At 39.1% G+C, this 10,763-nt stretch overlaps 2 protein-coding genes across 2 annotated transcripts in view; one reads left to right on the forward strand and one right to left on the reverse strand.

Annotated features, from left to right (window-relative positions):
• Window positions 1–1,786, forward strand: part of LOC109047032 (GTPase IMAP family member 8-like) — a 34,174-nt gene extending 32,388 nt beyond the window's left edge. Inside the window, exon 4 of the mRNA XM_042748667.1 lies at window positions 1,657–1,786. The gene's annotated coding sequence lies outside the window, so the exon portion shown is untranslated. The remainder of the gene's footprint in view (window positions 1–1,656) is intronic.
• LOC109103464 lies at window positions 1,548–2,832 on the reverse strand. Its single transcript, XM_019116876.2, has 2 exons — window positions 2,148–2,832; window positions 1,548–1,942 (listed from the first exon to the last, which is right to left on the reverse strand). The coding sequence occupies exons 1-2, from the start codon at window positions 2,695–2,697 to the stop codon at window positions 1,806–1,808; spliced, it is 687 nt and encodes a 228-aa protein (XP_018972421.2). The 5' UTR covers window positions 2,698–2,832; the 3' UTR covers window positions 1,548–1,805.
• Between the last annotated feature and the right edge of the window lie 7,931 nt (window positions 2,833–10,763).

Raw genomic sequence — 10,763 nt, forward strand, 5'->3', positions numbered from 1 at the left:
ATTCTCTCTTTCTCTTCTTTGTGTTTGGACAGAAAAACTTCTTTCTCTCTTTGCATTCTCTCTTCTACCAATTTAAATTTTCTGATTACATTCATCCCATGCTGCCTGCTCTTTCTTTTCTCCATTTCTCCTCCTCTTCTTTCTCTTCTTTGTCTTTCCTGTTGTTTCTGTTTCTCCCATTCCTCTCGTTTCTCTTCTTCAGCTCTTCTCGTATCTTTCTCTCTTGTTCCTCTCTTTCTTTAATGTCTCCTTTATATCGTTCTTCTCGAGGGTCTCAATAAATTCTTCTCTCTTCTCTTTCTCTCTTTCTCATGATTCTGTCTTTTTTTCCTCTATCTTCATCTTCATCTTCTTTTTCTCTTCTTCATGTTTGTTCATCAGTTCTTCTTTTTCTCTGACCACTTGCTCCACTTTCTCCATCAGTATGTTCTTCTGTTGTTCTTGTAATTCTCTCTCCATCTCTCTGAACATCTTACATGAGTAGTAACTCCCTCCGTTCACTTTCAGCATGTTGTCTATCTTCTGCAGTAGATCAGTCACCTGTGTTCGGTCTCCAGTCTCTTTATTATTGAATACATGGTATCTGTTTTCACACACATCAATCAGCTGTGTTTAAAGCAGATACAGTTTTTCCAAGATACTGTGTTCAATAGTTTTTGTCATTCAGATCATCTCCTCTGGTGAAGAGCACCATCGTGTAACTTTAAAGAGTTTTCACCAAACGTCTCTTGGATGATCTCCACTGATTTTTCCTCCTCCTGAGTGAATCGTTGTCCTAAATTAAGCACAATGATGAACACATGTGGTCCAGGCAGGATCATGGGGATGCAGTTGCTGATTTCTCTCTGGAATTTTTTCATTACTGAGTTCAGTATCAAACAGTCCTGGAGTGTCGATCACAGTAATGTGTCTGCCATTGATTTCAGCTGACTCTCTGTGACACTCGGGTTTAGTAATAGACTCATGAGCTGCTTCAGCTTCAAACGTGACTCTTCCTAAGATGGTGTTTTCCAGTTTGAACTCTTCCCAACTCCAGTTTTTCCCAGCAGCACAATCCTCAGTTCATATTCTCTGTCTCTTGAATCTAAAGATAGATCAAATGAAAATTAAAAACAATATTAATTTTCAAGTGAAGATTGTCAATTATCCAGTTCTTCAGAGAATATTATGTGCAATTTATACTAAAGCATCATGTGCTGATCATATTGTTTCTTCTGAATTCTGCATATAATATTGTTTTCTATCACACATCTGTGTAGACTTTAGCAATCATGAATAGTGTTTGTTTAATCAATGCATTTTTTCTGATCATTACCTTGTGATTGAAACCATGTCTCTAAGGGATAAATTCTCCTTTTCATTTCTTTAAATTTCAGCATTTTTTCCATCTGTGTCTCCATCAGTGTCTCTGTGGAGAAACAATTACCACTATTTTCCTCAACCATCTGCTTTAATTTCTCTATCAACACAGACACTTGTGATTTAGGCCCAATTAAATGATGTCTTCCTCCAAATCTCTCAATGACAGACTGTGTTTTTCATTTAGATTTTCTGTCTGTCTCTCTGGGTTCTGCTTTATGAGGATCATGATGTGTTTGTTGATTCTTGAGCTGAAGATCCTCTGGATCTCCTCTATTTCTGCTTTGTCTTCATCAGTCAGTGGAGCATCAGGAATGATGAGGATGAACACATGAACTCCAGGATGACAGAGAGACACACAGCGGTGAGTGTGACGCATCACTTCCTCCTCTGAGAGCTGAGTGTTGAACAGAGCTGGAAGCTCCACCAGACTGATCAGACGTCCATCAAGCTCCACGTCTCTCCTCACACACTCTGAGCTCAGCTCTGATCTTCTCCTCGCTCTGCTTCAGGATCAGGTTTGATATGAAGGATTTTAATTCTCTGTTACTCCCACACACAACCAGATTCAGCTTCACACCCTCTGAAAAACAAAGGAATAAACTAGTTTAACAATTTGATTTTAAATTTGATCAATGCTTCATTCACATCATGCTGGAATTATGGTAATCATCACTGCACTGTAATTTACTAGTTTTTTCACTAGTAAAAGCCTTTCACGTCTTTCATGCCTATTACTGTATTCACAAAAAAATTCTTTATTCAGAGAAATATATGAATCCACTCACCCAGTGTCTTGATCTTCTTCTGTAACTCTTTGACTTCATTATCTCTCACTCTCAGTTGCTCCTCTAGTTCATGTCTGACTCTCTTCTCTGGAGCTCTTATGTGCATCTGAAGCGAATAGGGTTCAATCTTCATGCTGTCAATACGATCAAACAGGTCTGATATCTTTTCTGAGCTTCTCTGGTCCTTTAACCCCATAAGACTGTGCCAACTCCCATAGAGACTCACAAAATCTCTGACACTTTGGTCAAGTTCAGTAATGAAAAGCAACATGAAGTGCTCATTAGAGTTAAGTATTCCTTTAATCTTCTCCATTTCTGCTCTGTCTTCATTATTAAGTGGACAGACAGGAGTAACAAGGATGAAAAGATGAACTCCAGGATCACAGAGAGACATACAGTGGAGAGTCTCCCGCAACACTTCCTCCTCTGAGAGCCGAGTGAGAGCTGGAAGCTCTATTACACTGATCTGCCGTCCATGAATCTTGCCCTCTTTCTTCACACACACTTTACTCATCTCTTTCTGAGATTTACTTGTTATACCTCTAAACATTTTAGACACAGAGTTTTTGAGTGTTGGATTATTTCCACACAGCACAATGTTCAGCTTTGCTTTTACAGTAGTTGTCACTGAAATCAAGATTTAGAAACAGTAGACTCAGATCAGTTTTGGTACCAAATGTACACTTCCTTAACAACAAAAATATTAGGTAACACTTTATATTAACTTTCATTAATAAATCATTAACAAACAGTATGTAACGGTTAACGGATCATTAGTTCATATACATACACATATCTAGAATTAATGTGTTTGTTAATGTTTACTAATAAATGTATTAAACATTACCTAATAATTAAAATTTCATGTAAATTAAATTGAAAGTATCATTAAACTTGAAATTTATATGGTCATGCACATCTTGAAAATCTACAAATCATTTAAACAGATGTCATACAATTATTTAAAGCTTCTGTCAATGCATAACACCTTTGCTCCAGTTGAGGTATGATATACGAGTAAGGTTAGGGTCAGGTTTGGTGGTATGGGTAGGTTTAAGGTTGGGTAGGGGTCACAAGTGTACAGGGGTCAATTTGATTACAATAAGGGTAAACGATTTAATCTGTTTATATTGTTTTGATGAATAATGTATTTTCTTTGGAAAAAAAAAAATGTTTTCCCTCTCCTGTTGATGTAAGACTCAAGGAATATTCTGTTTAATGATACATAATAGTATACTAATATAAGTGTTATGGTGATAAAAATATGTTTTGCACCCAAATTATGTCTTTACCAAGAATTTAGCTAAACTGAAGTAACCACCTTTTACACAAACATTGTTAAAGTAGCTAAAAGTCCAGTGCCAATAAAGATACTAAAAAAGTCAGTAAATGTTTATAAACATTTACAAATGATGAATAGTCTCCACTTTAGATTGGGTATGATGAACAAATGATTAATAAACTATTTGTAAAGATTTTAAAATAGGGTGAATTCCGGTCATACAAATCAAAACTGTTAGCTGAAATATCCACAAAATAATAATAATAATAAAAAAAACTGAAATATGAGCGTGCAGTTCAATCAGATGCGCATGAGAGTTTTGTTTGTTACTACAGCAACAGCAAAGTATTCTTTCAGAATCATCCTAGGTCCAATTTGATTAACATCTAAATAAAGTGATGTATGATAAAGACATCCAGCACTCTGATGCTGATGTTGTTGATTCACAAAATAAAAATTGTGTAATTTTTGTCTGTTAAAGATACTAAAAAACTTTTAGGAGTTATGAATATCAGTCCCTCCAGGATTTTGGGATTGCTGAATTTATCGCAAAATCAAGCAAACTCCACAATTTTTGCAAAAGCTCGCAAATTTCCATAATTGCCGCCAATTTTCCGCAGATTTTGGGCTTAGATGCCCCCTTGATGTCATCGCAACACGAATTCATTCAGAAAAAGGTTGTTTCTCAGTTCCAAAAATGGAATTAACAGCCTTGCATTTTCATCATGACTGATTTACAAGAGCTACATTGGATAAACAAACTGAAAGCAGAAAACTGAAAGCGGAGCAAATCTGTGCTACTTGTTTGGGCTACACATTTATCTTATATTTATCTACACGTTTATCTTATATACCGCATTACCATTATACACAGCGCTGGGAGATACAGTGAAGAAAGCAGTTGAATTCGCCACAGAATCAATAATATCTCTGTGAAATCTTGTGAGAAGCATTCAAATTCGGTGCAGAATTCCTTTAAAGCTGATATCTGAACAAACGCCATTGATGTGGAGACCAGGAAATCATTGCTCAATAAACACACTCACCACCACCATTTACCATGGATTTAACATAGTAAAACTACAGGAACAACTTCTGGCAGAAATGGTTTGAAGTTTTCGAGTGATTTTATATTCTTCACGCAACTTTTCCCAGCACTTCAAAGCTTTAAGTATTACCAAATTTGAAAGTTATTTTTAATGTGATGATATTTGTTCATCCTTCATAGGTTGCCCCCATCTATAAAACTATAAGTTTCATAATGTAGGTGTCACGGAATCACCTGCCTCACCAGCCAAACCCACCTTCCTACACCCGTTCACAATCACATGATTACTACTGACACCTGCATCCACTTACCGCAGCATTCAAAACACTCACCACAGTCACTCATCGGCTAGTCTCAAGGTTACAAGCTACTCAAAGCAGATCCCTTGCCAACCTGTCAGCCTGTCGATCTCTGAATCCTCAGCTATCTATTGAAGGACTAGAAGTTTCAGCTCAGATAAGATTGTTTTCTCTGCTTCCATTGATCACTTCAGTATTGTCTCTCCTGTATTGGAAGCTTCTTCTCAGTTGCCTGAATAAACTCACCTGCTTGTTTGAATCTGCCTGTTTGCCTCCTTGACCAGTTATGACAAAAGACCAGCCCAGATAACAGTATACTCAGCAAAACTCACATGGATCCTCAAAGCATATCCGCACCGGAATCACACCTCCCTCCGACTGTCACCTCCACACCACCAGCCTGTCCCACGGCCCGGAGAGGGAGCTTCTCTGGTGAGGCAGCCTCCTGCAGCTGTTTTTTATTACAATGCTCAGTCTTTTTCAAGTTGCAACCCCACCTGTGACTGAACGGGCGAAGGTGGCATTCATCATCTTGTTTCTGACCAGAAGAGCCTTGCAGTGGGCCAAAACCATGTGGAATTCACTGAACCCTCAGGTTCACTCGCTGGATAGCTTTGTTTAACACTTCCGGGAGGTATTCGGCCAGTCGACCACGGAGATCACAGTGCATGATGAACTGTTCCAACTGCCGCAAGCGGATTTATCAATCCACAATCCATTGACCTGCTGCCTGGGGCCAAACTACCCAAAGGACACGTCTATCCTCTGTCGATCCCGGAGAGATAAATCGACCAATATTCAATAAATCAGATGGTATCTCCAGGCCTACTGTCATGAGCATCAGAAAAGCTGGAACTAGTATCTACCCTGGGCAGAATACATTCAGAATTCCCTGCACCAGAAAACCACCGGACTCACTCTGTTTCAATGTGTCCTTGGATACCAGCCACCACTGTTTCCCTGGACCGAGGAGTGTTTCGGAAGTCCTAGCGGTAGATTACAGGTTATGGGACTCAGCTCATGTCCACCTCCAGCGGGCAGTCCGGGGCGACCACAAGGTCAGTTCAGATGCTTGTCGCTCTCCATCAAAACCCGACTGTCAACCCGGGGACCATGTCTGGTTGTCCACCCGGGACATTCGCCTCCGACTGCCAAGCAGGAAGCTGAGTCCCCGGTACATAGATCCTTTTCCGATAACACGACGCATCAATTAACTCACCTACCAATTGCATCTGTCTGACCAGTACCAGATCTTACCCACCTTCCACGCTTCCTTGTTAAAACCATTCACTGATCCTCTTCTCCCTCCCTCCACAGAGCATGAGGTACCCCCTCCTCCACCCGAGGTCATCTCCAATGAAACCATCTATAGTGTCAAAGAGAGATCATGTCATCTCTGTCTGACCACGATCTCTCCTCAGCACTGTACCCTTCCCAATCTATTAGGTAATGGAGCCGGCCGCCCTGCCACTGGGAATCGAGCATCTCTTTGACACTATCATAACAGTGTTACAAGAATGTTGTCTGTGGTATATTTTCACTACAAAAAAAAAAAAAAACGTAAAAAATCACTGCATATTTTGAGAAAAGAGGGTACTTGATGTCCCCACCAATGTCAAAAGCATTGCCTACTCCCTTGTCTCGGCATGACCCAGGAAAAATTTTGAGACCAGGTTCATTACAATAGGTTAATTTAATCAAAAGTTATTAGCATGTTTGGAAATTATATTATAACTCTTGTCCACAAGGTTCAACTTTTTGAGTACTATCAGGCATGTCACTACCAGGCACATACTGATTTTCATAACAATATGTGAATGTGTTAGTAAAATATAGCATTTTACGACAAAATTCAAAATGGACAATGCCCAAAATGTCTGAATTGAGAAAATTACGTATCTTTTTGCCAGTATGGTCTGAAGACGATCTGAGGCAAATTTAGTGAAAATCAGGTAAACCTGGCATGAGCCAGGGAATCAGAATAATTTTGTGTAACCTTTATGGTTCAAAAGTTGTTATAAACACATTTGAACTGTTGGTGGTGCTAGAGGGTTTGAGTTAGAGACTCAAACTTGCAATGGTTAATGCTGAAACTCTTCTCTATCTGTGTGCTAAATTTTCCTAACCTTCCCACAAGGGGTTCTATGGGCTGCCAAAGACTTTATGAGGAGAAGAAGAAAAATACCTTATGTGCTTGGCCCCTAAATATAGCTGCAAGCAGCAATTAAGGTGCCAAGCACAACAGTGACAGAATGAGGATCTAAGCATGGCAGGGAGGATCAGACCAAAGACAACAATAAGTAATTTGGTGAACATTGGACCAACAGATTAGGAGGAGTTTGAAAAAGTATGTTTTCAATGTAAATCAAAATGGTGTACAGGAAGTTCAGCTGATTATGGAGCATTGGAGCATTTTGGAAAATTTTAAATGGCAGAAAAATGTTCATGATGGAAAATGACACATGGTGCAGTCGAGTCGGCTTAAGTAGGAATCAGAGGAAAAAAATATTTTGTTTCTAGCCTTTATAGTGGCACTAAAGGGATTGAGTTAGAGACTCCAAATTTGCTATGGTTACAGCTGAGTCTGTCCTCTATATGTGTGCCCAATTTCATAACTTTCATGCAAGCAGTTCTATGGGCTGCCATAGATTTCTAGAGCAGAACAAGAAGAAGAAGAACGCCAAGAATGCCAACGATTACAAAAGGTGCCTATACAGTACACAATTTCTGTGCTTGGCTGAGGAAAAAACTAAATTTAAGTTCTCATGCTGGGCTCTCTCCTGTCTGTGTGGTGTGCTGTGTGTTTGGAAATCCAGATGCTCAGGCTCCATGTTTAGTCTTGTGTTGAGAGCACTAATTGGGGACTCTTTTTCCCATTTCATGTATTACCATTTTTGCAGTGACAGTATTATCCAAACTATGTGTGAAGTCTGTATTCAGCTGCATACTTTGTCTTTCTGTTTAAATATATCTTTTTTATTTTTTTATTTTTTTATTTCTAATTTATAAACATTTTAGAAGCTTAGTTAAAACAGATAAGTAAAAAGAATAAATAGTAGTTCATGTCCTGTGGTAGTACTCCTAATTGTTCTCCCCCTGTCCTTTTTTTTTTTTTTTTTTTTGGACTATTGCAAATTAACTATTAAAAGACCATCATTCATAAGAATACTCTTAGAGGCATTATTCTGAAAAAAAGGATTTTGACAAACCTCCTCCATCACTTGCTGTTTGTGTGCTCTCATTGAGATCAGAATCCTTCTCTTTGTCGTCTCCCTCTGATTGAACCTCCAGATCTGCTCAGATCTCCATCCACTGATGATCCATCATCCTCATGCATGTCACAGATGAGAAATTCTTTGTGTTCTTTCTTGAGTATCTTCTCTATTTTTCTGAACAACTCAGATTGCCATCCTGGGTTTGTTGTATCAAACTGTAGATGTCCTCCTCCACACTCCTTTATTAAATCATCAATAGCATTATTCCATATCACAGATGCAAGTTTGGATGTGCGTGGCTCTTCATCAGTAGTCAGCACTATAGTTGGTGTTTTCATGGCCTCGTAACTGAAGAGGTTCAGCACATATTTTCAATCTGTGTTTGTGCTTCTCACTGAAGTACTTATACTGCAGTACGAGTACAAACACATGAGGTCCTGGAGCAGACAGAGACACACACGTTCTCTCATTCGACCCCTGTGTGATCTGATGCTGCACACACTCTCTCACTCTCTGGATTATCTGAAGCTGTGTGATGTGTCTGCCCCTCCACCCTCTCCTCTGATTTTCATACTGTGCTGCTGTAATAGAATGGAGCTTCTCTGTTTTAACTCTTCTGTACCCACAGTAATGTTTCCCACTCGGCTGTTTTCTGATCCATTCTTTCCCAATCAGCACAATCCTCAGATCACCCACTGAAAAAGTGTATGGACAGAAACAAAGAAACACAGACATTAAGTTTTCATGTTTTATGATTTAGCCAAAAAGCTTTATAAAATATATAGTTCAGTCATGAAACTCTAGATGGCGCTGGCCGACTGGGTGTTAACATAACTGATGCTATTCAGAGAGTAACCAAGCTGATTGGTTTTCATGCTGCAGTAAAAATATGATGCAACCAATGAGCTTACTGCTTTGCATTGTAAATGGCTGCTAGCATTCACTTGAGAGTGGCAGATGATTTAACTTGGTTTATGGTGTTATGAAATACAGTGTCCACCTTCATTTGATGAAAAAGAGCATCTTGGACATTTTGAGAGGAATGGTTTTTTGTGTGTGGTTTTTCACAGAGGCAGGACGTAGGCAGAATATTTTCATGAGGGTCATGGTGTGTCCGTCTGGGGTTGCACGAATCTACTTTAAGGGCAGTTTGAGCTGGGAAATAAGTAGGCTCAGCACAGCCTTTAGTAATTTCCTTGATCTGGTTGCCATGCAAACCTTACGTGCTTACTGTTGCTCTATATTGTCATATAATGAATACTTGAATACTTGAACGCAAAGAGAGAGGTACTATTATAGAAAAGCTAAAATATGATTAAAATGGTGACAAAGATTGCCTCTGGGTGCGGGAGCCATTGCCCATCAGTTGTTGTTCTTGTTGTGGCTGGCGATATCTTTTTTGTGTGTGTGTGGGACTTCAATTTTTTTTTGCTTGCATCATGGTTGTTGGTTTTGATTGGCCTGATTCACCATGGTGGTTTACAGTTCCACCTAATCCAGCAAACCTATCACTTCATCACAATTTCACTATCCAGCTAGGCACATCAACAAGGCCGGCCCAAGCTCTACTGGTGCCCTAGGCAAGATTTTAGATCCCCTAATCCAGCAAACCTATCACTTCATCACAATTTCACTATCCATTTATGCTGATAATGCTGGATTGTTTTTAAATCTTTACTATAATAAATATAACAATAATATACAATACATACAACTACTTCCTGCTGTAATAAAACCCCCGCCCCCCCAAGTGCATTTTTGTGCCCTGCGGAAACATGCATATGTGCACCGTATGCCATGGGCTAGCCCTGCATATCAACAATAACTTCCTTCCAAGACTCCGAAACCTTGGAGTTATGAAACCACATTGCTAACAGTGCGTATTTTTTTTTATTATATTAGAAAGATCAGGCCCTGGTTAGATTGAACATGCTTCCAGCTGGTTCAGGTTCGGGCCAGTTAGACCAATGTCATTGTCTACAAAGTATTAATCAACGTCCCTATCCGGAATGCAGCAGTGAGAGTGGTCTTCATTGATCAAGATCACCTTGCTCAGCTGAGTAGTTTAGCATAGAAAGGCCTTAAGGCCCTATAATTGGACAGTTTCACAGCTTCCTATGTTCAATCTTCTTGTTCTGGTCCAGTTGTTAGACTATGCCCAATACCACTCTTCCAAACAGAGTTCAATAGCAATGTCTTTTATTTTTGGTATAATTCCAAAACTCTGCAACTAATCATAATCAGCAGTTATAAAGTTTTGCAACAAGTGCACAGATCACTCTAAACTCAACAAGAGTTAGCCTGCATCATATAGCCATCTGTCAAGCAAGCAAACATGGTGCAACATACAGACAGTTTTTTTTTTGCAAATGACTTTCACCCCTAACTAGCTTATTTCTATTTATACAGGGATGCCCGTTTACCACTTTCATTAAATAAAGTCCATACAGCTTTTCTTTTTATTTATTTCCGATACCAATATTTAATTTTCATAAGCAGTTATTTTTTACATTATTGGGTACAGTTTAATCCAAAATAATTAATAATGTTTAGTGAGCCCCCCCCCCTCAGCATTGATTCAATGCAAGCAGAAGTTGTGCACCTGCTCTCATTTCTATGCGTGCGAAATGAGACTGCCCACCTGCGTTAGCCCTTGCATTTGTTCAATTTACGTTGCTGCTAAATTTTCACTGTTCCTTAACTGTTTGTGTGTAATGCTTGCTTAGCAGGTTATGTGAAGTAAATTTATTTATTTGATGTTATTTATGTAAT

Source organism: Cyprinus carpio, chromosome B22 (genome assembly GCF_018340385.1).
Source record: "Cyprinus carpio isolate SPL01 chromosome B22, ASM1834038v1, whole genome shotgun sequence".
NCBI lineage: Eukaryota > Metazoa > Chordata > Actinopteri > Cypriniformes > Cyprinidae > Cyprinus > Cyprinus carpio.

Coding starts and splice junctions, on each gene's coding strand:
- LOC109103464 (XM_019116876.2), bottom strand. CDS start 2,697: ATGTTTAGAGGTATAACAAGTAAATCTCAGAAAGAGATGAGTAAAGTG. Junction 1,943..2,147: donor GAAGAAGATCAAGACACTGG/GTGAGTGGATTC, acceptor TTTGTTTTTCAG/AGGGTGTGAAGCTGAATCTG.